The sequence below is a fragment of the Erinaceus europaeus genome, chromosome 21 (assembly GCF_950295315.1).
Source record: "Erinaceus europaeus chromosome 21, mEriEur2.1, whole genome shotgun sequence".
NCBI classification, from domain to species: Eukaryota; Metazoa; Chordata; class Mammalia; order Eulipotyphla; family Erinaceidae; genus Erinaceus; species Erinaceus europaeus.
The window spans coordinates 35381418-35409005 of NC_080182.1; the positions used below are offsets into that span (position 1 = coordinate 35381418).

At 41.8% G+C, this 27588-nt stretch overlaps 1 protein-coding gene across 1 annotated transcript in view; it reads right to left on the reverse strand.

Moving 5' to 3' along the window:
* Positions 1-27588, reverse strand: part of COL6A6 (collagen type VI alpha 6 chain) — a 162100-nt gene that overhangs the window by 98532 nt on the left and 35980 nt on the right. The window contains exons 4-9 of the mRNA XM_060180900.1: positions 25101-25697; positions 23361-23981; positions 20312-20872; positions 18814-19371; positions 14433-15008; positions 10165-10734 (exon numbers count right to left, since the gene is read on the reverse strand). Of these exons, the coding sequence (XP_060036883.1) occupies positions 10165-10734; positions 14433-15008; positions 18814-19371; positions 20312-20872; positions 23361-23981; positions 25101-25697 (3483 nt within the window). The remainder of the gene's footprint in view (positions 1-10164; positions 10735-14432; positions 15009-18813; positions 19372-20311; positions 20873-23360; positions 23982-25100; positions 25698-27588) is intronic.

Here is a 27588-nt window from a genome sequence, read left to right on the forward strand (position 1 = left end):
GGTTTGAGTCCCTCCCCCAAGCCCTCCCTTCCCACCTGCAGGGAGGATGCTTCACAAGTGGTGAAGTAGGTCTGTAGGTGTCTATCCTTCTCTCTCCCTCCTCTCTCAATTTCTGACTTTCTTATCAAAAAAAAAAAAAAAAAAGAAAAAGAAAAAAAGAAAAAAATGGCCACCAGGAGCAGTGGATTCATACATAGTATAAATACTGAGCCTCAATGATAACCCTGGAGGAAAAATTAAAAAAGAAAAGAAAAGAAGTAGGAAAAAAGTAGGAAATTCATTATGCTACCCATAAATTGAGGGGATTCAATAAGTATTAACTTGTATTAATGATAAGGGACATAGAAACACACTTAAAAATAGGAAGTGATTGAGGAAAAGAAATAACAAATAATTTGTCTAAGAAATAACAAAGAGCTTGCCACTAAGAAGAACTCAAAGGAAAATTATTTTTTAAAAATATTTTCATTTATTTATTACTGGATAGAGACAGAGAAATTGAGAAGGGAGGGGAGAGAGAGGGAGAGGGGGAGGGGAGAGAGAGGGAGAGGGGGAGGGGAGAGAGAGGGAGAGGGAGAGAGAGGAAGAGGGAGGGGGTGAGGGAGAGAGAGGGGCAAGGAGAGAGAGGGAGGGAGAGGGAGAGGGAGAGGGGAAGGGAGAGGGAGAGGGGGAGGGGGAGGGGGAGGGAGAGGGAGAGGGGGAGGGGGAGATCTGCAGCCCTGCTTCACCACTCATGAAGCTTTCCCCTTGCAGGTGGGGATCAGGGGCTTGAACTTGGGTCTTTCTTGCATACTAATGTGTGTGCTTAACCAGGCACAATCACCTGGCCCCTGAAAATTAAAGCAGTTCCTTGAGATAGTACTTGGTTTCAGTTTCAGTTTTCTGAGTGAAGAAAGAGGATATCGAATCACCCTTACTCAACCATGTTAGAGGTGGTGATGCCTTCAGAGCTCAGCCACTTAGGAAATCAAAGCCACTGCCATATGTGATTCAAGAAATGCTTAGTGAGACAGTGTATTTAAAGTGATTTACTCTCTAGCTTCAGAGACATTGAAGCACTGGAGAAACTAGAAGGGACTTAAAAGTTTTAACTGAGTCTCTTAAAGGAAAACTACTGGAGAAGGTTGGTCATTTGACAATGAATACTCTCAAAAGTCTTTTGACTTGCCAATACCTGCCAACCATTCCTAGTAAATTCAATGCATACAGCTTGCTCTGTTTTAAATAAAGAAGATCACTTCTTTGGATTTGCTTTTGTTTAGATCAGCAGTTCTGTTGTGTGGACAAGTGTTTACTTACATTACCTCCAGACTCCTGGGTCAATTGAACATTTGCAATCTTAGCAAACAAATTGTTGGCTCCAATTCTTGGAACAAGCACCATTAACGTGATTCATTTTTATTGAGAAAACAGTTGTATAAGAAAAATAAAAAGTTTATTTGATAATCAAAAATTTCTATTTGGAGATTTAAAGTCAATCAATATACTATAAAATATAAAAAGATATATCTTCTTATTTTATGGTATTTATTTGCAAAACTCCCTTCTTAGATATTCAGATAGTGAGATGAAAAGAAAGAAACTAGTCAGAAGAAATAATCAAAATTCTCCTTTCCAAAATTCCTGTTGAATCTATATCCTTTCATTTCTGTTATGAGGTTGAAAGCTTTGCCACTGAGTAAATGTTATGTAAGTACATGAACAAAAAAACCATTCAGTAACCAAGATAAACCAGCTGCTTTCTAGGAAAGTCTCTGGTTAAAGAACAAACTTTGGCAGAAATGTTAAAAATGACACTCAGTGATCTTGAAAACTGTCCCTTGTAAAAATTGAGTATTTTAACTTTTTCTTTTGTATTTTAACTTTTTATCTTGATTACTGGAAGTACAAGAAGCCTAATAAGTTTCTTGCATATATGTAACTAAGTTAAATTGACAAATGGATCATAATAAAGGATTGGGGCCAGGTGATGGTGCACTTGGTTGAGTGCACAAGTTACCATGTGCAAGGACCCAGGCTCAAATCCCCCAGTCCCCTCCTGCAGGGGCAAAGCTTTGCAAATGGTAAAGCAGTTCTCTCTCTCTCTCTCTCTCTCTCTCTCTCTCTCTCTCTCTCCTCTTTCTCTCTCACTCACTCTCCTCTCTCCTCTTTCTCTCTCTCTCTCATCCCCTTCCTTCTTGATTTCTGGTTGTCTCTATACAATAAATAAAGATAATACAAAAACAGCCTTAAAATTAATAATGTGACCAAAGGAATGGAATTTGGGGAGGGGAACAAGTCCAGAGATACCAAAAAAAATCTAACTTCATGCATTGAAAGAGCAGCCACTCACACATGGCCTTGGGAATTCTTCAGAGACATCTGACCTTAAATCAGGAGTCCTTCAAAGTTAATCAGAGGTTGGAAGAGTGTTGGAAGTAAGTTAGGGAGGAGGCTAAAGTGGATTTCCAAAGAGAAATAATCAAGACAGAAAGTAGGATAGCAGGAGTGGAAACATACTAGGACAGTAGGATTGGAAACTGAAAATAGCTGCTACATGCCTGGTTATGGGGTGGGGAGGAGAAGCTGAACTAGTATTCTGAGCCTGTGACTAATCCTCACATACTGAAGTATGGAAGTGTGGAGAGGGTAAGGCACAAAGTTTAGGTTTAGTCATGGGCCAGTTACAGCTCTGTTATTGCTAACTAAGTCTTTGGGAATCTTCTTAAACTCTCTGGACATTAATTCTCTTGTCTATTAAAACGAGACCACGTGCTTCAAAACATAAATACAGAAGAACAAAAGAGAGCATATTGGCACTGAGTCCCTGATGTATGACTCGATATTTTTCAACTTTGCGATGACATGAAAGAAATATACATGCACTAGAAACTATACTTTGAATGTTGATCTTCTCCCTGGCTGGCAATAATCTCCTGATAGTAAATCATGGTTCCCACTCAGCCCCATAGTCATGAGAATAATAACTGATCAGTGACAGTGTAATTTTTTTGGTGGGGGGCTAGGTTGATATTATGACTTTTTTTTCCCTTTCATCCCATTATTTCTATCAAATGTGTATCTTTGATCTGTGTCTGAGATAGTCAACACTTTAATAAATAGGTTCTGTGTTACTGGACAATTTTACTTAAGATATAGCCTAATGTAAAGGAGCACATGTAAGATAAGCTAAGCCAAGCTGTGTAGGATGACCAGTATGTTTGGTATATTAAATGAATCTTTTTAAAAAAATTATTTGCTGTGCAGATGTCCCCTCAGGCTAGTGCCAGTTCCCGCGAGAGTTAATGCAATATTCTCGAAGTGCCCTTCCCAGCCAATCCTGTCCCGACATGTCACTCCTGGTTGTTGCCCTATAATGCCCTTCTCCTTCTGCCCCTCACCCCTCTTGTCCAGTTTTCACCTCAGTGGTTAGACGCAGAAAAGAGTGGTCTGGGAGGCAGCCATTTTTGCTACCTCCACGTGGTCCAAACCACTGCGCTCTCACCCAACTCTGAGGTGCCCGTGCGAATAAAGATTTGTGTTCCCTCTCCGCTCTGGATCTCCCCTCTCTCTTCTCCAAGGCACAGCCCAACAATTACTATTGGGGGAACTAATAGTTTACAGTAAGCAGAAAATAGTCATTGGTGCATGTGTAAGATTTCTGTTTTCTTTTTTTTAAAAAATATTTTATTAATTTATTTTCTCTTTTGTTGTCCTTGTTGTTTTTCGTTGTTGTTGTAGTTATTATTGTTATTGATGTTGTCATTGTTAGATAGGACAGAGAGAAATGGAGAGAGGAGGGGAAGACAGAGAGGGGCAGAGAAAGATAGACACCTGTAGACCTGCTTCACTGCTTGTGAAGTGACTCCCCTGCAGGTGGAGAACCGGAGGCTCCAACCGGGATCCTTATGCCGACCTTGTGCTTTGCGCCACCTGCACTTAACCCGCTGAGCTACAGCCTGACTCCCAAGATTTCTGTTTTCTATAAAGCATTCTCACACTCTGCCTAGGGCCTCCACCATTATGCATTGGACCTATGAGCCCCCCATCCCCAACTCCATAGTCCTTTACTTTGGTGCAACCCAGCCCAAGTTCTGCATGTATTTCCCCTTTTCTTATTTCTTAACTTCTGTCTGTAAGTGGGATCATCATCCCATGTTCATCCTTCTGTTTCTGGCTTATCTCACTTAATATGACTCCTTCAAGCTCTGCCCAAGATGTGGTGAAGAAGGTGAATTTCAAAATCATCTTTTAACTTATATTTTCAACTTATAATAATTTTATTGGGACATACTCCCACGATGAGTTGAAGACCCATAGATAATCACAGTCTTAAAGTCTCACATTCAGACCCAAAAATGTATGGTTCACGTTGAAACTTAAATTTGCGTATAGACAGGAGTCATGCAGTAGCACAGAGGGTTAAGCACAGGTGGTGCAAAGTCCAAGAACCGGCATAAGGATCCTGGTTCAAGCCCCCGGCTCCCCACCTGCAGGGGAGTCACTTCACAGGCGGTGAAGCAGGTCTGCAGGTGTCTATTGTTCTCTCCCTTGTCTTCCCCTCCTCTCTCCATTTCTGTCCTATGCAACAACAACAACAACACAACAAAAATAACTACAACAATAAGCCAACAAGGGCCACAAAAGGGAATAAATAAATATTTATTTAAAAAATGCTTATATAGACTGGGTGATGGCACACCCAGTAGAGTATACAATTACTATTCACAAGGACCTAGTTTGAAACCTCATTCCCAGAAGCAGAGGGAAACTTAAGGAGTTGTAGGTTATTGCCTCTGGTCTCTCTCTTCTGTCTCTCCCTTTCTGTTTCACTCTTTATCAAAAGAAAAAAAAAATACATGCAGTAACCCTGGTGGCAGAAAAAAAATATGTACATAGCTCTGACTTGCTACTAAAAATTTTATGTTCTTAAACTAAGATCTCTTGTTAAACTGCCCTTCTGTGAACTAGCCCATGCATTTGCATTTATGTGCTCACTTCAAGGTCCCCTACACAACCATTATGATAGTTACTAAGGCCAATTCAACATTTGCCATGCACTTCTCATCCATGACCTCACTCCTAGGAGGGATGGAATGAATAGAAATGTTTGTGATGTTTCTATGACAGAAGAGGAAGCTGTGACTTAGAGCAGTTGTCCAAGGTCTCCCAGTGGAGTTCAGAGATATGTTGTCTTTATGCTGAACACCCTGTAGGACCACTTCCTGGGCAGCCACTGATGGCCACACATACAGGATATTTGTTCTGCTGCCAGTTTATTATGTTGGGAGTGACAGCTTAGCAGCTGATGGTACCTTTAGGGAGCAGCAGCTTGTGAGAACAATTTCAAGGCACAAACCCATGATGTCTTGTTGGTCTGCTTCTAATTCTGCTTCTAAAACCCCTTTTGTTTCATTGGTTTAATCCCCCCTGCTTAACACTGTATTCTATTTACATAACCACTGTTAACTAAGCACCACCCTGCCTGCAGGGCATTGGTTTAATCCCCACTGGTTCATGATGTCTTTTTGCTCCACCCCCTCTCCTTGTCACACCCTGATTTCCACCAATTTCTTTTCGCTCCACCCTCTCTACATCACATCCTGTTTCCACCCTACTTGGCGAGTATATATAAGGACAGACATGTGATTAGGGATAGCTTAGCTTAGATTGCACTGCGTTCTACATGAATAAAGAGATACTGCTTCCCAGCTCAGCCATGAGTCCCTGGACGTCTGTCTCCCACCCACGAAGCTAGCCTGGCATAATGGCGCCCGAACAGGGACTTGAACCCTGGACCTTCACCTAGCCTGGCAATGTCTAAGTAAGTTCTAACTATCAGTTGGTGAAGCACAACACTTAGACACTGGCTCTTCATAACAGCAACAGCAGATGATCTAGACAATGACTCTACCAAGACAAAAACAAAAAACAAGAGTTGGAGTCAGATGTAGGCTTCAACATTTGTTGTTGTTGAATGGATAGCAACTGCTCCAAAGTCACAAACATTTTAATAAGGACAAAAAACAGACGTTCAGTCTCTATGTCGGGTTTGCTTTGAGCCTGTCCAAGCTACTGACAGCTTTCCTTGATTTCGGATTTATCGTTCAAGAAGAACTGGCATGCTCTAATATATTTGTACATGTCTTTGATGTCTTATCAGCCTCCTCAGTCCTCAACTCACAAGTTGGCTATAAAAACTCACATTCTTGCTGGCTGGAGTAATAACTTCAAGTTTATCTTAGTATAGAGTGCCTCCTCTTTTTTAATTTTGTACTTATGATGATTTTTTTAAAAAGAGAGTTTACTGCTTGGGATAACATATAACATGGTTTTGACTTTTCCCAGTGGTTTCCTTTCACTCTCTCAAATACAGGCTAAATGATTCTGGGATGATTTTTCTGCCTAATTAGTGAAAATTTCATGTGAGGCATGAAATTAATGTGGGCAGTTAAGCACACATTGTAGGAGAGTCCCTCTCTCCACTTGCAGGGGGGACACTTCACAAGCAGTGATGTACTCTGCAGGTATCTCTCTCCCTATCTATCACCTACTCCCCTTTCAATTTCTCTCTGTCCTAGCCAATAAAATGGAAACAATGGCCACCAGGAGCAGTTCAACTAACTTTACCATTGAGAGTAGAAACACTCAACATTCCTTAGGGGTAATTAAGTGGATTCATAGTGCTGGCACTTAGTCCTAGCGATAACCCTGAAGGCAAAAAAAAAAAAAGAAAAGAAAAAGAAAAAGAAAGAAAGAAAAAAAGAAAGAAAGAAAGAATAAGGCACCAGGTACATGCTAAAGTATGAATATTCTAAATCTGAATGCACAAAGGCAGTAGTCTCTAAGCAAGAGCAGGGCTGGGCTTTCATCTTTTATTTTACGCATTTGCGTGTTTTAAGAGACTTGAGCTGGGAGTTTAGAAGAACATTTTCAGAAAGAGCTGTTAAAGTGCTGGGAAGTCTTTCACCTCCTGCAAGATTACACAAGACATACAAAGACAGCAGGCAACCTCTTCACATCAAAGGAGAAGCTTTAAGAGACATTTTGGAGGTGACTGAAGCCTAGGCAAACTAAAGAATAAATCACAGAATGACATTTGTTCTCCCTGCAAAGGAGAGGCAGGCTCACTGTGCAGGGGACAGGGGATAAGGTGGCTCACTGGCAGTGTCTAGCAGGGTACTTGCAGTCGATGTGCTACTGATTCCCACAGAGCTGGAATGGCTAAGTGTAAGCAAGACTTGTGGTGGGCATCCCTGGTCTGTTGCACAAGGGGTAAAGACTGTAGCAGAATAAAGCGATAGGCATAGCCAGATGCCCAGAGGCTGAGGCTGAGGCAGGCATAAAGACGACCTGAAATCGAGATAGTCAGGAACTGTGGATGAGGATCCCCTCGCCCATCTGCTCTGGAGTGGGTAGAGGTGGTGGAAGAGAAATCCCTGGTTGACCCATGATGAGACTCAGACACAAGGTTCATATCCGAGAAAAATCAGTGTCTGACAAGTACCATCAAGTATTACCTTTGCTGTAACTCTCTAGCTGTTCTCCCTTCCCCAGCCCATTCTAGGGACTGTTATGACTAGCACTAAGGGGTCCTTTACCCTGGAAGTAGAAAGTAGAAGTGACAGGGCTTTGTAACAGTGGGGAACAGGTCACTCATGTGTGTTCTTTTTCTCATAACAAGGGTTGGAAAAATTTAGGGACCTTGATGTTTCAGTAGTTATACTGACATGGACATATTAATCAATAAGAAATATCAGGTGGCCCAGGAGGTGGCGCAGTGATAAAGCTTTGGACTCTGAAGCATGAGGTCCTGAGTTCGATCCCCAGCAGCACATGTGCCAAAGTGATGTCTGGTTCTTTCTCTCTCTCCTCCTATCTTTCTCAATAAATAAATAAAATCTTTTTTTTTTAAAAAAAAAGAAAAATCAGTGATTTCTTATAAGTGACTATGAATCTGGGAAAGTTGGCCTGCAAACATATAATAACTGGGTCAGCAGTTGACAAAAATGCAGTGACTTTGTAGTTACATCTCTGGTGTCACACTCACCCAAAGTACTGTTTAGATATGACTTTTCTCAGTAGGCTTTGTAACTGGGTGCTTCTACTGGTCATGTTTCCCTGCTGAGAACATTAAACTTAGAGAAATGCAGCAATGAGGAGAAAATTATATATATATATATGTCCATAGAATAGAGAGTTATAGCCAGGTCTTTTCACTATTAATTGTATAATTTCCCCTACATGTTGACAACCCAGCCTCAATGCTCATTATATAAGATTATATGCTGATTATATAAGAATCATATCCAGCAAGCAGTCTGGAGAATTCTCAAAATGCTTGAAATGGACAAAATGGACTACCCTATGACCAAAACAACTCTTCGCCTGGGGATGTACTCAAAAGAAACAAGCACACTCATCCAAAGAAACCTCTGTTCACCTGTGTTCACAGCAGCACAATTTGTAATAGCCCAAACCTGGAAGCAACCCACGTGCCCAACAACAGATGAGTAGCTTAGAACATTGTGGTCTATATACACAATAGAATACAACGCAGATATTAAAAAATGGCAATTTCACCATTTTTACCCCATGTTGGATAGAGCTTGAAGGAATCATGTTAAGTGAAATCAGTCAAAAAAGAGAAGAATGAATATGGAATGATCTCACTTATAGGTGGGACTTAAGAAACAAGAACATAAAGGGTAACACAAAGCAAAATTTTAACTGAGTTTGTCTGGTGAAATACACCAAAGCAAAGGACTCTGGGAAGGAGGGTAAGAAAGGCTGGTGGGAGGTGGGGGTGGGGAGTGAGGAGGTTGGAGTCCTGGTGCATTTTGGTGGAAAGGGACCTAAATTGAGGGTGCTATTGTTTTGTAGACACCTATTATGGGAAGATGAGAAATTTTGCCCACGTGTCAATAACTGTGCTATAAACTAACTCAATAAAATTAAAAAGGGGGGAAAAAACAATCTACAGTCAACCTACCTTTTGGGAGATTTTATAAAAACTGAAAAATTCAGAGGCCGGTGGTAGTGCAGCAGGTTAAGCGCAGGTGGTGCAGAGTGCAAGGATACTGATCCAAGCCCCCCCCCGGCTCCCCACCTGAAGGGGGTTGATTCACAGGTGGTGAAGCAGGTCTGCAGGTGTCTATCTTTCTCTCCTCCTCTCTGTCTTCCCCTCCTCTCTCCATTTCTCTTTGTCCTGTCCAACAACATCAAAAACTACAATAATAAAACATCAAGGGCAACAAAAGGGAATAAATAAATAAATATTTAAAAAGATAAATACAAAAAATTTGAAAAATTCACCTTTTCTTGACAGACATCCATTGGCTGGAAAAATGTGCAAATTCTTTAAGATGCCATTTATTGACATCTGCTGTATAGTAGTTTCATAATAAACACATGGGTCTCCAAGTCTATAAGCTGTTATTTCTTAGCCCGGGAATCAAGTAGAACCCACTGCCAGGCAACCAATCCCTATTTCTTCGAGACACATTTTTCCAGTCCCAGAATCTAAGCAGACTGTAAACATGAAACAGTTTCGACTGTAAACAGCACTTTACCTCACACCTAGTGAAGTGGAGGCATTGCCATTCACAAAAGGACCATGCTCTTGGGCATCAGGGAGAAGAGAGAGGGAAAGGGAGAGGGAGAGAGAGAGGGAGAGGGGAAGGGGAGGGGAAGGGAGAGAGTGAGAGGGAGAGGGAGAGGGAGAGGGAGAGGGAGAGGGAGAGGGAGAGGGAGGAAGGGAGCCAGCCACCAAGCAGGCAGAAAGAGAGAAAAAAGTCCTGGGTTCCTAGCTGCTTCTTTTCTCAATTCATGTCCCAAGTCTCAAGCCACAAAAAACAAACACAAAACCTTGACAGCTGTGAAAAGTCCAATTTGAAGCACAGAGGCACAAATGTCTTTTTGCTCATCCACACCCAGGAGGTGGGAGAAAGATCTGGAGGACAATGTCAGCTTGGGCGGTGAAGAGAGAGGCAGGAAGCCCACAATGCTCCTGGGTCTGTGCTCCCAGAGGGATAAAGAACAGGGAAAATATCAGGGGAGGGGACTGGATATGGCGCTCTGGGGGTGTGGGCACTGTGTGAGAATGTACCCTTCTTATCCTGTAGTCTTGTCAATATTTTCATTTTATAAAAGAAAAAAGAATGATGGCGCAGGGACTCTACTTACTGCTCTCGCCCCCTGAAGTACAGATGTTGCGGACAATCCTTTTTTTGACCTTTTTCAGTTCGTCAAAGTTATTCACGGTCAGTTTCTTTTCGGCGCTCCCAGAGATCTGGACAAGCTGCTGTTCATCCACGGAGCCGATGCCCACAGTGTAGATGTCAATACCTCGCTGCCTCAGCTCCTCGGCCGCCGGGGCCACCTCGTCCTGGGACATGCCATCTGTGAGGACCAGCAGCACCTGTGGGGTGCCTGCATTGATGCGGCTGCCCTCCGCAGGCCGGAAGTACTGCCCCACCTGCCGCAGGGCATCCCCGATGTGTGTATAGCCAGTGATCTGCTGGATCTGTTCCAGCCTACGTGTCACCTCCTTCTTGCCCTGGTAAGCTCCCAGTGAGAACTCGGGTTGGTAGATATGGCTGAACTGGGCGGCACCTATCTGCACTCTGTTGGTGCTGACATCAAAATCTTCCACCACAGAGGCCAAGAAGTCCTTCATCTTCTGGAAGTCGGCTGAGTGGATGCTGTTGGAGCCATCCATGAGGAAGACTAGGTCTACTTTTTCGATTTCACACTCTACAGGAACAACAAAACAAAGCAACCCGTCAGCACCTCCCACCTGTGACAATGGCCTACATCAACAAAACAGGAAACTACAGGTGTTGGTGAGGCTGTGGAGAAAAAAGGACTCTGCTCCACTGCTGGTGGGAATGCAGACTGGGGCAGCCCCTTTGGAAGACTTTTTGGGAGAGTCCTTAAAGAAATAAAACTAGAATTGCCTATTGACTCAGTACTATCACTCTTATGTATTCATCAAATCACTACCGTGAAGGGCATATGCACCCTTACATTCGTAAATGTGTCATTCTCAATAGCTGAAGAGTGGAAGCAGCCTAAGTGCCCGCTGACAGATGAAGAAGTTTTGGGGTGTACACTCCATAGAATGCCACTCTGCAATCAAAAAAGGTAATATTGTGTCTTGTAGGACACAATGGATAGGACTAGAGGTGATTGTGCTTAGTGAATTGAGTAAAAAAGAGATGAAGGACGGGGTCGGGTGGTAGGTAGTGCAGCGGGTTAAGCGTACGTGGCACAGAGTGCAAGCACAGGTGAAGGATCCAGCTCCTGGCTCCCCACCTGCGCGGGGGGAGTCACTTCACAGGCCGTGAAGCACGTCTGCAGGTGTCTGTCTTTCTCTCTCCCTCTCTGTCTTCCCCTCCTCGCTGGATTTTTCTCTGTCCTATCTAACAACAATAACATCACTGGCAACAAAATGGGATAAAATAGCCTCCAGGAGCAGTGGATTCGTAGTCCAGGCACTGAGCTCCAGCAATAATCCTGGAGGCAGAGAGAGAGAGAGAGAGAGAGAGAGAGAGAGAGGGGGGATAACTACAGAATGGTTTTACTCATGTATAGAATCTGGAGAACTACCACACATACACTTACAAAAACAAAACAGAAGCAAACAAGTTGTCTCTAAGACTTCGTGAGAACCATGGTGGTTATCTTTTTTATTTTTTATTTTTTATTTTTATTATCTTTATTTATTGGATAGAGACAGCCAGAAATTGAGAGGGAAGAGGGTGATAGAAAGGGAGAGAGACAGAGAGCCCTGCAGACCTGCTTCACCACTTACAAAGTTTCCCCCCTCAAGGTGGGGACTGGGGGCTCCAACTTTGGTCCTTGTGCATTGTGACATTTGTACTCAACTAGGTGCGCTGCCACCCAGCCTGTATGGTGGTTATCTTGACAGGATGGGGTCACAGAGCTTTGGTGATAGGTATAGTGTGGAACCATACTCTGTAATCTTAGAATCTTGTAAGTCACTATTAATTACAAGTAAAAATGACTTACAAAAATCTTATTAGATTTCTTTTTCTCTCTTTAGCCTAATAAAGCTAAATTGAATTTCTGAAGCTGCAAAGAATAATATTTCTGAAGGTGTTCTCTTATCTCCTGCCACCATTAATTGGAGAAGAAATGAGAACAGTCAGTTTATAAAAAGAGCACAGGCATGAACCACTTTTATGATTGATTTTTTTTGTTCATAATTGCAAGTGATATTTTATTTCCCAAACTGCTAGAGAACTGGTGGTTCTACAAAAAGCTTAGTCTCACCTACAGTCTAGTTCTTACCTTTCCAGAAAGCTCAGTGACAATAGTAGCAGAGCAAGAAAAAAGAAGAAGAAGAAGAAGAAGAAGAAGAAGAAGAAGAAGAAGAAGAAGAAGAAGAAGAAGAAGAAGAAAGAAACACACCGACACATCCATTTAGAAATCCAAACAAAGAGACAGATGGTCTGGATTATGGGCTTGGCCTTCCTGATGAGTTGAGCCCTTAAATGCTTTTCAGTTTATTATAACAATCTGAAAAGGAGATTTAAAATTGTGTCTTCTAGTCTCTGTCTAGTCAGTTTTCCTCTGTATCAGCATCCTTAAGGTAAATGGTTTACCTTAATCAATGCAGTGCAGCAGCTAAGAGACACTTGTAATAACACAGCAAATACAAAACAAAAGGAGTTGGGAGGGCCAGTGCCAACCAGTGAGCTGTGCTCAGCATATGCTTGTGTGTGCTCCTAAGCTTTCTGCTAAATATTATCTTTTCCTTGAGTTCCCCCAACATCTCATCCCTGACCTAACTTAATTCTCATTTTTGCCTCAGAAAAGATGAAAAGTTGTCTGAGATTCCTCAAGTTGAATTAAGCAGAGAACAGATAAAAAAAGAAACATGGCATGTAGGAACTGGTTGATCCTTTTAGTCTGTTTCAGATTCAAATAAAGGAAATAAAATATTCTTTCTTTTTCTTCTACACCAGAGAGAGTTCCATATAAAAAGTCAACGTCAGTTTCTACAGTGGGATTGAAAAGGACACTTCAGATCTCAGGCACTGGGCAACAAAAGTTAAAGGAGTAGGCCCAGTTTCCAGTAAGACCCAGGCAAATTTGGAAGTTTTATAAAAGAAAAAGATAGGAACTGTATTCTAAGGAAGACATTTAACCAGGAAAATGAAATCATTTTTAAAAGAGACTGCACCAAGATGTTGGAACCCTGGGTTAGCAGCAACTCATCTAATATAAATAACTTGGTAGTTTTTGTGTTTTTTTTTTTAAAGCCAAAGACATCTTAATAAAAATACTAAGGAATTAACAGGCTAAAATCTCCCTTTGAAGCAAATGCATAAAATGGCAGCTGAAGATTGAATAAACACACACACACACACACACACACACACACACACACACACACATTTAATCACATAGTGGGAGAGGGAGAGGGGGGTGGTTGGGGAGAGATAGAAATTCAATTCAACTGCCAAAAGCAAGCAACATCCAAAGACAAGGAAGTTGACTAGATACTATGCCTTGGAAACATCTGAGACTGGTACAGGGTTACGGGTCAATGCTTCAAAATAATAAAAATTTAAAAAGGGAATGAGAAGATTCCAGCCTAATGGAGAGAACACTTCAGTTAGAGATGCTTCATCCTTAAGAGATGGACTTTGAAATCTTCTGCAAAGAGGAGGGAGAATCAGTGTATGCGAATGACATGTAAGCATAGGAGGTATAGGTGTTCAATAAAAGTTTCCCCCACTGTCCCAAAGTAGAGCATTTCTATTTGGTATGATTTCATTGGATATTCTTTGGGTCTAGAAATACCAAAAATGTTTCCATATCAATTAATAGCAAGAGCATTGTGAAATTTCCCTCCTCCCAATAATATACCAAATAAACATTTTATTTTCTGATAGTAGCGGGGAGGAGCCTGTAAACAGAGTTTGCTCAGACATAGTGCCTGCTCTATCATCAGAGTCTGGGCAAAAGAGACGGTATTCCTCTCTGAGAAGAAGGCTGGGTGAGGTGTTCTTTATTCACTTATTTAGGATACAGACAGAGAATTTGAGAGGGAAGAAGGAGACAGAAAGAGAGAAGGAGAGAGAGAGAGAGAGAGAGGAAGGGAGAGGGGAGATACCTTCATCACTACTCCACTGCTCAAGAAGCTTCCTTACTATAGGTGGGGACCAGGGACTTGAACTTGGGTCCTTGCACAGTGCTGTGTGTACACTGTACTGGATACACCAACACCCAGACCCTTAGGTGAGATGTTCTTAGTCTTTCCAACCTTGAGAGTCTCTAACATGACCAAATTCTAGGAAATAATTAGTGCTCCTTCTCTCCTCTCTGGAGAACTTGCTTCCAAAGACTCTTTCTTGCTTTGATTTCTCCCTCATCTGAACCGCTACTGATCAGGAAAGAAAAACAGAACTGACAAACCTTACCTACTTTTGAAGAGTTGCATACACTGGCTGACACATTTGAAAATATCCCCTTCAGTCCTCCAAAAGTCTCCACAAAAAAATACTTGTCACTGGATCCAGCCATGGCCAGCAACTCCTCTTGATTGGCGCCAGCAATCCCCACGGCCAGGACCAGAATGCCTTTGTCTCGCAGAGCCTTGGCTGTTGCATTGAGCTTTTCCTTATCATGGGATTCCCCATCGGTGATGACAATGAGGACTTGGGGGACTCCTTGGTGTAGGCGGCTGCCCCTGGCTTCAGTGAACATGTGGTCTGAGAAGCTGAGGGCCTCAGCAGTGTAAGTACTGCCTCCCATGGGCTGGTCATTCTGGAGTTTAGAGATCACCTCCCATTTTGTGTCAAGGTTATCTAGATAAAAGAGCACTTCTGGGTCATCTGCGTATTTCAGGGCCCCAAATCGAACCTGATTCTTGCCCACATCAGCTTTCTTCACCAAGTCAGTCATGAAGTCCTTCATGATATTATATTCATTATGGTCGATGCTGCCAGAGCTATCAATGACAAACACAATGTCTAACACTTCAAAACGTTTGCATTCTGTAAGAGGAGGAGAGAAGAATGAAGTCATACCAGATTAATTAACCCTGTACATTAAGAGAGACTGCCCTCTCCTGAGTTTTTTCTCCCCGAGTTCTACTTTTATTTATTTTTAATTTTTATTTATTTATTCGATAGAAATCAAGAAGGGAAGAAGGGGAAGATAAAGAGGGAGAGAGAGAAACACCTGCAGCATTGCTTCACTGCTCACAAGCCTTTCCCCTTACAGGTGAAGACTGGGGTCTTGAACCCAGATCCTCATGAACTGTAACACATGTACCCAACCAGGCACATCAACATCCAGCCCCTCATCTGAGTTTTCATTGGCTGGGGATGCCTCTCTTTGGGGTCCAGCTATGTATGAAAGTGCATGTTCCCTGGATTACAGGCCCAGGACACAAACATTAGCGCTTCCATTGCTTGCAGGATAAGGTAGACAGGAAGTGAGACCTGATATTGAGAGGAGACAATGACAGTCACATTTCAAATGCTTTTGGACAAGACCCCCCCCAAAAAAAAAACAACATAATTTTTAGAAATATTTCTGTACTCATGGTTCCTTCCACATGTACTCTCATTTATATGGATTTGCCATTTTTCAAGGTGTAGGAATCATGAGAGTTGACTCTTATGATAAACCCTTGGGAAATGACCACAAGAAAATGCATTTGGCTACACTGCATATGTTTTCATGGCTGTGAAAACTGACTTTTTAATGTTATCCATTTCCTCCTTTTACCTGTCCTTGGAAATAGTATCTATTTTATTTTTTAAATTTCTTTATTGGGGGATTCATGGTTTACAGTTGATAGTAAAATACAATAGTTTGTACATGCATAACATTTCCCAGTTTTCCACATAACAATACACCCCCCACTAGGTCCTCCTCTGCCATCATGTTCCAGGACCTGACCCCTCCTCCTGACACCCCAGAGTCTTTTACTTTGGTGCAATATACCAACTACAGTCCAAGTTCTGCTTAGTATTTTCCTTTCTGATCTTGTTAATATTATCTATTTTAATAATTGGTCCTCATCATAGAATTAAGCCCAATTCATACTTGACCTGACTAAGGTGTCCTAGCATGGCATTCCTAGTAAAACAGGAAAGACCCAATTAATACTAATACATTTGTGTGTAGCATATTCTTTCTTTCTTTCTTTCTTTTCTTTTTTTCTTAATTTATTTAAGAAAGGAGACATTAACAAAATCATAAGATGGGGGGGTACAATTCCACACAATTCCTGCCACCCAGTCTCCATATCCCATCCCCTCCCCAACAGCTTTCCCATTCTCTATCCCTTTGGGAGAGCATATTCTTTCTAAAGGTGCAGAGTTCCAAGTTCCAATTCACTCATTCTGGGGAAGTAGAATTACAAAGACAGTTAATTGTTTTGTCCTTATGTAACACAATCTCTCTACAGACTTTAGAAAGTTTTCAAATGTTAAATAATCTTTTCTGGAGAAATGAAACTGGGAGAATGTTCTGAAGGCTCCCCAGAAGTTCCCCATATTTCCATCTTTCACCAGTCATTTGTCTGCAGTCTGGAAGGGCTGCTGTCAGCCCTGAAGTCCATGTATCTGTTCCACTAACTGAAGCCCACATGCACCAAATTAAAAACCAATTTCTCAAGAAAGATTTATACAAATAAAGAAGCTATGTCTCTTTGACCTTCGGCTGTCCTGGGAGTCCACTTGGATTATGCAATGTGTGTGTGTGTGTGTGTGTGTGTGTGTGTGTGTTAGACTAAGCACTGTTGGAAATCTTCAAAGAATTCAAATTTATTTTGGGTAGAATTATCAGGCTATGGACTCCAGGTGATAAGACACCAAGCTGTGGCCACCACACCTTCTAGGGGGAGTTGAATAGAACTTTTATTTGAGTAACAGAACAATCTTCTTATCTTCCCTCAAAATTCCTTTGAGCTGTAGATCCATCAGAGATATTTTGGAAAGCCTCTATCTTCAGACCTTTTGTTGTTGGGTCACTCTACAACCCAGTTCCTTAGACTTGCTGCTCCCATACTTCACTCCTCTGTAACTTGTAGGAAAAAAAATTTGTAGGAAGAAAATGGGACAAATTATTTCCTTTGAATCATTCACTGCTCAAAGTTCCTGTACTACATTCCTCCTCCGAGGACATATGTCTGTATGCATTCACATATTTATGTCATTGTCACTGGACTTTACTGCTTCAGTCTATCTGGGGGAGAGGGCAGCACAATACACTAGAGGGCATGTCTATCATGGCAATGAAGTTTCCTCCAAGGTAGTGAGGGTGGGCTCTAACCTGGGTTGTACACATGACAAAGTAGGTACACTCTACAAGTGAGTTATTTTCCTGACCCATTGTTTATAATATTAAAAAAAAATTCCTCCATTAGTATGGATTGAGCTATCAATGCCCATGTTCAGAGGGGAAGCAATTACAGAAGCCAGAACTCCAACCTTCTGCACCCAATAATGGTCCTGGGTCCATACTACCAGAGTTATCAAGAATAGGGAAGCTATCAAGGGAGAGGATGGGATAAGGAGTTCTGGTGGTGGGAATTGTGTGGAATTGTAGCCCTCTTGTCCTATGGTCTTGTCAATATCTCTTGTCAATGAATAAAAAATTTAAAAATCCCTCCATTGTAGAATAACTATGAAAGTATCTTCACAAATGTCACCTCATATAAAATGCAATTTTTTTTATTGTGGTAAAAAAGCCCAAAAAATATATTAGCAGATGCCAAGTCAGAGGAACCCCACCTCCCCAAGAGGTCATACTCTCTTCCAACAGCCCACATGCAGTTCATAGACTCAGGTTATATAAAGTTGAGCACCTCAAAGCCTATGTCCAGCAGAGAAGCAATTATAGGAACCAGAACTTCCACTTTCTGTACCCCATAAAGAATTCTGGTTCATACTTATAGATGGGGAGAAGGATTAGAGGAAGATGACCAGAGGGCTCTGAGCTCCAACTCCATCAGGACCCAGAGAAAGAAGAGGAAAAAAAGAAAGACATTTAGAAGTAACAATAGTGTATGTGTGACTTCAAAAGGAAGGGAAGGCAGGGCCATAGGGAGAAAAGGGTATATATATATATATATATATATATATATATATATATATATATATATATAATATGTGTGTGTGTGTAATATATATATATATACATATACATATATACACAGAAATAATAGTAAACCCATAACTATGACCTTGAGAGAATTATAATTTCCAATGGAGGGGATGGGGATACAGAACTCTGCTGGTGGGAATGGTGCAGAATTATACCCCTGTCATATCATAACTTTGTAAATCAATATTAAGTGATGAAAAAGAAGTTTAAAAAAGTTAGTCACCTCTGCCTCAAGGTGAAACTGACAGTTTCATATTCTAGAAGGGAGAAGTCATTCATGCCAGAGCCTTGCTAACCCATGGCTAACTGCATTTCTTACTCCTCTCTTCTGAAAACACCTCATCAACAAATCCCCTCCACAAGAACCCCTGACTCAGCCTGTGCATCTAGAGAACCTGGCCCATAACCCACAACCACAACAGCAACACTCCTGACTTTTCCTCGATTACAAAATTCCTCAGAAAGAATCTAGGTGCAGCAAAACTATTCTTTACTGTGCAAGTTAACAGTTCAGTGGAGGAAAGAGAAAGTGTGTATGCAGGTCAAAAATCACTAGGATAAACCTACTAGTTAAAGGGCAAGTTTCCAAAGTTCAAGCAACAGTCTAATTCAAGAAATAATGGCTAACATGGACATGTCATGCTTAGATGTAATCCCATTGGAGAGTCCGCCCACACCTACCTTCACGGGGGCTGCATATTCCAAAAACAAGATCATCTTCTATGTGCTTCAGGATGTCAAAATTTTCAACATAGAAGACCATCTCTGGCCTCCCACTGATCTCCTCAAGCTGGGTGACATTGGAGCCGAACACCCCCACAGAGAAGATAATTATGCCATCTTGTCGGAGTGCAATTGCTGGGTCTTTGACGATGTCATGAGCTTCCCCATCTGTGATGAGGATGAGAAACTTCCTGACATTGGGCCTGGCCCCCTTAGCGGGGCTGAAGTACTGAGACACAAAGTCCAGGGCACTGCCGGTCAAGGTGGTCTCCCCAATAAGAACCATTGACTCAATGGCATCGAAAATCTCACTCTGGGATGTGTATCTGTCGAGTTGGAACTCCTCCTTGTTGATGTCACTGAACTGGACCACACCGATTTGTACCTGGTCTGGCCCAATCTGTGACTTGCTCACCAGGTTTTTCATGAATGTTTTCATTTTGCTGAAGTTTTCAGGCCCAATGCTACCAGAACTGTCCACTAGAAACATGATGTCAGCTTTCATCTCTTTGCAGGCTGCACAGGAGAAAGCATGGCATTTATTCAATTGCCTTTGTGTAACAAAAACATTAAGAGTGAATAGGAAAATTTCAAACACAAATGAATTCTCTACTGGAGTTAAGTGTGTGTTTAGTAAGGTTTATTAGCTAGTATATAAAGCATCAGAGACAAAGTGAAACTATTTATCATTTCACAGTTAGATTTAGCATATGGTGGGGAGCAGGGGGAAGATAGCTCATTGGGTGAGGTCCATGCCTTCCCATCTGTGTGGCCCAGGTACAAGTTCCAACATGACACAGACAGTGCTCAGGTGTTGGAAAGGCTCTGGTGTTGTGGTGTTTCTCCTATTCTCTGTGTTTCTCCGTATCTAAATAAGAGAACAGACTGGATGGTGGAATTGTCTATGTGCAAGGCTCTGGCACACACACGTGTGGATGTGTATATAATGCTCAGAGTTTTTCAATACCAACACTTTTAATGTTTTGGACCAGAGAATTTTGACAGTGGAGAGCAGTGCCTACATTGTTGGATTCTATAGGATGTTTTGCAATATGCCTAAGCTCTACCCACTAGATACCAATAAAAACTCATGAGATTTTGTTTAATTTTTTAAACAGAAATTTAAGACAAAGCAGTTTAGACAGGCCCAAAATATGCTTGGGGTTCCAAAATCATTTGACTATAGCATAGCCATATCTGTCCTAGCAGGGTTTGTGAGAGGAAACAAATTGATGCTTATTAGAGCAAACACCACTGAAGATCTTTCAAGTCTCAGCTACTAAGAAGAGGAACTATGGCTCTAATAATCCCTTAGTTTAGTTCTGGAGCACAGACATAATTATCCTGGTCAACAGATCCCAATTTGGAAATGTTTCCCTAAACCACCAATATTAAATATTATAGGAAGTCGATTTGTGAGCTGAAGCTCAAAAGTGAAGCCACCAACATCTCCTACCTTCTTGAGCACAGATTTCCTGAACGACTTGGTTCCTTATGTCTTTCAGAGCGTCAAAGTCATGCACGTAGTACACCCTCTTTTTCATGCCTGTGATCTCTTGCAGCTGTGTCTGGTTGGCCTCCTTGACTCCAATTGCATAAACGTGAATGAGCTCTGCTCTCAGTCTCTCTGCAGGCTCCAAGATACTGTCCTTGGACATGCCATTTGTCAGGACCACCAGGTGACAGGGCACTTTGTTCCCTCGCTGCTGCTTTGCTTTTTGCAGTAGCCCCAGGGTGAAGTTCAGGGCTGCACCTGTATTTGTAGTCCCTCCCATCTGCCGGATGTTCTCAATGGCCTTGCCCAAGTCGTGCTTGTTGGAATACTTATCAATCTCAAATTCCAAATCCCAGCTGTCAGCGTACTGCACAGCCCCTACCCGAACCTTCTGGGGTGCAATGTTAAACATCCCCACCACCTCTGACAGGAAGGTCTTCATTTCCTGGAAGTCTGTGGTCTGAGTGCTCCCAGAGCCATCGATGAGCAGGTAGATGTCTGCCTCTTCAGTGTCCACACAACCTAAAATGGAACCAGGGGTTGAGTGTGGACTTGGGCTGAATATGAAGAGGAGATCAGAGCAGAAGGGAGAAAGGAGAAGTAGGAGCCTTTCTCAACAGAAGAATGTAGACTTACAAGACATGGCTTTAGTGAATGAAAGTGGTCAAGAGGTCTAAACTTCTAGTTAAAAAACAGTTATGGTGGGGCCGGGTGGTGGCACACCTGGTAGAGTGCACACGTTATAGTACCCAAGGACATGTGCCCTCAGTTCCCACCTGCAGGAGGAAAGCATCACAAGTGGGGAAGCACTGCTGCGGGGGTCTCTCTCCTTCTATTCTCCCCAATTTCTCTGTTCTATCAAAATAAAGTAAAATGAGTTGAAATTCAAAAAACAAAACAGAAAAGAACTAAGTCATGGGAGTATAATGGGCAGCATGGGGACTTCTTAGTTAACCACGGTATATTGCGTAGCTGAAAGCTGGTAATAGGTCTCCAAAGTCCTCATTACAAGAGCAGCTGTATCTGTGTGTGGAGGTAGATGCTAACAGGAGTTACCAAGGTGACCATTTTGCAATATATACACATATTGGATCACTGTGTTGTATACCTGAAATGAATGTAATGTTATATGTCAGTTTTTTCACCATGATTTACTGCTTTAAAATGAGGGGTGGTGGTGGTAGTTCAGCTGGCTGATCACACACATTATCATGCTTAAGGATTTGGGTTCAAGCCCTACTCACCACTTGTGGGGGGGTTTCATTAGCAATGAAGCAATGCTGTAGGTATCTCTCTTTCTTCCTCTCTGTCTCCCTCTTCCCTCTCAAGTACTTTCTGTCCTATTACATAAAAGGAAAGAAAGAAAAAAAAAGAAGAAGAAGGAAAAATGGCAGCCAGGTGTGGTGGATTCTGTGAAGGCACTAAGCACAGCAATAACCCTGGTGGTAAAAGAAAACATGGAATTGTTCCTGACAGTTTCAGACTCTCTAGGTAACTCTCTGCTGTGAATCAGGGTTCATCTGGATATACTGTGTTGTCAGAAAAGTCATCACATATTTTTCTGTGCAAAGATGTGCCATGACTTTTTGGACAATTCAACAGTAAAAGGTTATAAAGAAAACTTGTGGGGACTGGGTGGTGGCTCACTCGGTTGAGCACACACGTTACAACGCACAAGGACCCAGGATTCAAGCCCCTGGTCCCCACATGCAGGGGGAAAGTTTGCAAGTGGTGAAGCAGGATTGCCGGTGTCTCTCTGTCTCTCTCTATCACCCCCTTGCCTCTTGATTTCTGGCTGTCTCTATCCAATAAATAAATAAAGATAAACAGGAAATTAAAAAAAAAAAACCTTGTGAATGAAAAACTACTCACCAAAAGATCAAATTGTATTTTTAGTCCACATGCATGTTAGCTGTCAGACTCAGGCAAAAACTAGTAAAGTCATGGGCCCCCTGGAATATACCTAAAATAGACTTTCTAGCTGCTTCCAACATGAAGTCTCTAGTTTCATCTGCTGTACTCTTACCTTTAGGTTCTTGATAATTAAAAAAAATTTCTGATTTATATCTTAATATTTTTCAGCCACCAAGTTGCAGATGCTACCATGACACCAACCTGATTTCCCTGAGCAGATGACCTCACCAATGTTTTCCTGGAACCCCACTTCCCCAGAGCCCTACCCCACTAGGGAAAAATAGAAATAGACTAGGGTTATGGATCGACCTGTCAATGTCAATGTCCAGTGGAGAAGCAATTATAGAAGCCAGACTTCCCACCTTCTGCACCCCATAGAGAATTTTGGTCCAAACTCCCAAAGGGATAAAGAACAGGGAAGCTTCCAATGGAGGAGATGTTATACAGAACCCTGGTGGTGGGGACTTTACTCCTCTTATCTCACAGTCTTGTCAATCATTATTAGATAACTAATAAAAATGCTTTTAATAAAAATTTAAACATAAAAAGGTCAAATTGCATACAGTAAAATATTTATTGAAGAATAAATCTGTGTATGCACAGATCTAACATTTACATACCATATGAATATAATCACGAAACATAGAAAGATATATTGCTGTCTCCAAAGTCAGATACTAGAATAGACAGACCAAATCTAAATCATGCTTTCTGTTTAATCCTACACATCAGAAGAGAAAACAGAAAGAGGAAAAAAGTCAGGGGGACAGAAAAAGCAAAGGAAGGAAAGGAACAAGGGAAAATATTGAAGAGTGGTATGTATTCTTTAGTGTCCATAAATGACAAAAAAGTCAACTGAGCCTTTTATTTGGAGAAAATAAAAAAGGCAACTTCTCATCCTACTCCAATACAGTAGCTTTTATTCTTCTTCAAATTAAACTTTATATTATCAAGCTAAAGTAAAAGAAAAAAAATTAGAATCTTGTTCTCCATACCCACTTCAGGCCTCACCACACCCCCCCTTCATATACCTGATACCTAAAAGACAAAAGAAAAAGGAGTGAGCCCACCCTTCTCCAGCAAAATAAAATGTTACCGGATTTGAGCGTTTCCGTCAACTCGGCCCGTACTGCGACCGTGTGTGTTATCTGGTTCCGCAGCTTCTTCAGGAACGTCTGGTTGTGGGTGGCCAAATGGGAGAAACTCCTCAGTTTGGACACGTACTGCTCAGCTGGGTGAGATGCTACCTTTTCCAGCTGGGTGTTGCTGGCCCCCTCTATGCCCATGGTGAAGACGGACACACCCTGGCGTCGGAGACTGACAGCTGCCTTGGTCACGCTGTCTTCGGATGGTCTGTGGGTCACTAGCACGGCAATCTGTGGCACCCCCTGGTTCTTCCGGCTTCCATTTTGTGCACTGAAGACTTCCTTATTGATCTTTCTGATGGCAGCCCCGGTGTAAGCCTCACCACTCTGGAGGGAGAGGCTCCGTACATACTGGAGAACTTCCGACTTGTTCACACCCTGGCTCAGTGAATTGATCACCTTTGTCTCATTGCTATAGGCCACAAGGCCAACTCTCATGCAGCTTTCCTTTATGTCGAGAGCAGAGATGCTTCCTTTCAGGAATTCTTTAAGGTAATCAAGGTTTTCCTGACTGTCATTGGTTGACACATCCAACAGGAACACAACATCAGCCACAGAAGGGCCTTGGCATACTGCACAGGCAAACAAAGAGCAAGCACAATTTTAGGTAGAGATTCAGTGCCTCCACTCAGCTTTTGAAGGAACATAGAACAGATGCCAGAACTTGGCTATAGCATTCTTCAAGAGGGTCCTAAAACCAAATACCAAATATTAGTAAAACTCCCAGCCTTAACTTCCTCCTCTGTAAAATGAAGAGCATATTACTTACCTGAAGGGATCACTATAAGGCTTACATGTGTTTAGCTTGAGGACTGAAGCATGAGTCACTCGATGAATACCTGCTACTGTTATCATGTTAAAAATCATTTAATCACATCATTATTATTCAAGTCAGCAGTTATGGCCCAAATATGCCCAAGAGATGGCAATGGAATAATAATTGTAATTTCAGTTATTTTATTTGGAAAAGATTCTGGTAATAGGATTCATAACTTCATGGATTTCCACAAGAAAGCATTTCCCATCAACAGATAATTATATATGTCATCTCGTTCAGACTGATCCAACCAGAATTCATGTGAGCCATCCTCTGTCACTTACTTGGACTGGTACACTTTAAGCAAGCTGTTCTCTCACTGGCTTTTTGCTGCTCCTTCCTGGCGTGACTTTCATAGATCTTGGGTCTTTCTTATTAATTAAATAATAGAGGATGGATCAGGACAGCTAGTTAGAGGTGGAACGGAACACAGAGAAGCTAACTGACAGCAGAACAGAAGGAAGGGAAACAGCGTGGGGCACCAACTACAACCTGGTATGAGAACATCTCATCTTGCTCTATCTTATGATTTATTACAACCAGTCCCTGAGCTCAGGCTCATTCCTGTTGGAACTCCTAGACTATCTTTTCTGCAGAATAGGAAGCCTGGGGATTCTGAGATGGCTCACTGGGTAGGGTGTCTGCATGGTCCAAGTTTAACCTTGGCATTACAGGACAAGTGCTATGACAATGGAGGACACTCTGGAGCAGTGGTGTTTCTCTGTCTATCTGAATGGGGGGAAAAGTGCCCTGGGGCAGTGGAATTGTTTGTGTGTATGGCACTAACTCCACTTATAAAAGAATTCAGACAGACAGACAGATAAGGAAGTTTGGGCATTTCACTGTCATTCCCAAACACATGCCCTCAACCCACCTTCTACAAGAACATCATCAATTGTCCTTTCCTTATACTGGGTCACATTCTTGATGATCTCCATCATGCTTGAGGAAAATGTGCTGAGATCTCTGACCGTCCACAGTCTGTAATGGAACTGAGCTGTGGCCATGGCCCTCAGGTTCTCCTCAGACGCCTGCTGCAGCCCCACAGAGATGATTCTCACCCCGTCTCTCCGCAGGGCCTCAGCAGCCTCTTCGACATCATCCTCGGACTCGGCTGATGCCAAGACCACCAGAATCGGGGGAAACTGCTTCTTGTCCCGTCCATTGGTGGGTCTGGAGAAAAAGGTGGTGTGAGCCTCCCGGAGGGCGTTTCCTATCTGCAGGGAGCCACCAATGAACCTGAAATTCTTCTTGATGTGGTTCAGCATGGGGTTCCTGCTCTTGAACGTGTGCAGCTGGAATTCCGTGTGGAGCATGTCAGTGTACTGGGCCAGACCCACGCGGTACTTGGTGGCCTCGATGGGGAGACTGCTGATCATCTTGTTGATGAATGTTCTCACATGAGGGAAGGACTTACTGCCCAGGTGGTCGGAGCTGTCCACTAGAAACACTACATCTGCAAACTCAGGGTCTGCAAACCCACAAACAAACATATAAACAAAGGAAGCACTTTAAAACTTCACTGTCATGTTTACTGTGACCCATGTGGGCAAAAAATGGTTTTCCTCTTTTATCTGTATTTTAGTACCTCTTAGTGAAACTGAAAAACAGCACGGAAATGCATTATTCTCAAGAAAATACTTGAGCTGATTCCCTTTGCAAGGAATTAATTAGGAGTAGGTGAATACAGATTACATGATTATGGGTTCTTACACTTTTAGTGGGTTGTTTTGCCTGTTTTCTTTCAGAATTTAACCTTAACTTATATCAAGATTAAAATATATTCAGCTGAAAGACAAATTGCTTCACATTTGCTTGAATTAATGAAGTTCGAAATATACCTTACGCACAAAATGTGGGATTGCTTTCATCTATGCTGAAATTCTTGACAACATTTAGAAGAAGCAGATAGTAAGCAGTATAACCGGTAAATCTGCTTTCACCTATCTAAAATGCAATGGGAACCAATCTATCTCAAGTTAATAAAAGGTATTATAGATTTTGTTTCTATTAAAACATTTCTTTTATATAGTAAACTTTTAAGACTTCACTAAGGACCAAGAGCAATGCTAGGTCTGTAGAATTATATTTTTATTGATAATAACTAGATCCAAAGTTCTAACCATTTTAGGGTAAGATCCATTTCTTACTGCAGGAGAAAGGAACAGTGTATGTGTGGGGTGGGTATATGACTAAGAAAATATGGTATAATTGAGCAGGTAACAGAAATCTTGATTTTACCAACTCTTCAAAACCACTGAACACACTTGAATTAAATCCCTCTTCTCCTTTAAAACAAACCCAACTAGAAAACAACTACAATTCTTTGTCACAGAGAGATTCTAATTCTCTGAAGTGGTTAGTAGATAAATTCCAGTCAGATGAAAATAAATCTGGAAAACATGCAGTGTCCTCAAAAAAAAAAAGATGACTACTCATCTCATTAAAAGAGATGAAATCCTGTCAATTACAAGACTCTGGATGAACTTAGAAGATATGCTGAACAACTAAGTTAACTGGGAAAAAACAAGTAGCAAGCAATCTCACTCAGGTGTGCTACATGAGTGAATCAAACAGAATCAGACCTCTAGACTATAATAGCAAATTCTCCTCTAGCCAAGTGGGAAAGGAGAAGAGAATGGACTCATTGGATAAAAGAGGTCAGTGGCACGGTGAAAAATGGAATTGCAGACTTAGTGGTGAACTCAGTATTCATACAATTGTTGGCTGATAGTTGTTGGCTACACACATGTACTCTATATAATTTCACGTCCTTTAACTGAAAGATTTTTTAAAGATGTACTATTTTCCTCTGTACATATTGCTGGGAAAATAGTGTTGGTATCCTGTGTGTTCTTTTCTTTTAAAAAATTTTTTCTTAATAGTTTAATTGAGGTGTGTCAAACAAAATCATTCTTGACTTAAAAGTAATCTGAAATTCAATCAGTGTGGGGTTCCTCTGATGATCATATAGCCAGCAGTACCATAGGGGAAGAGATAGTGAGTCAACATCTTTCTCCAAGAGAAGCCTGAAACTCTTGAAAGAATATCAGGAAAGCCCAGCAAAGGGTGACTTTGTGGTCAAAAGTGACCTTTTTATTTATAAATAGCTTTGCAGGTTTTGTGCGGGGTTAGGACAAGTAGGCATCTGACACAAGAGGTAGATTCAGATACTGAGAAGGTCCATCTCTATTCTGAACTATGGAAAATTTGGAGGAAAAATATCGCCTCTATTTTAAAAACTAGTATCAAACGGGGCCTGGTGGTAGCATATTACCATGTGCAAGGACCCGGGTTCAAGTCCCTGGTCCCTGTCTGCAAGGGGGAATCTTCATGAACTGTGAAGCAGTACTATAGGCATT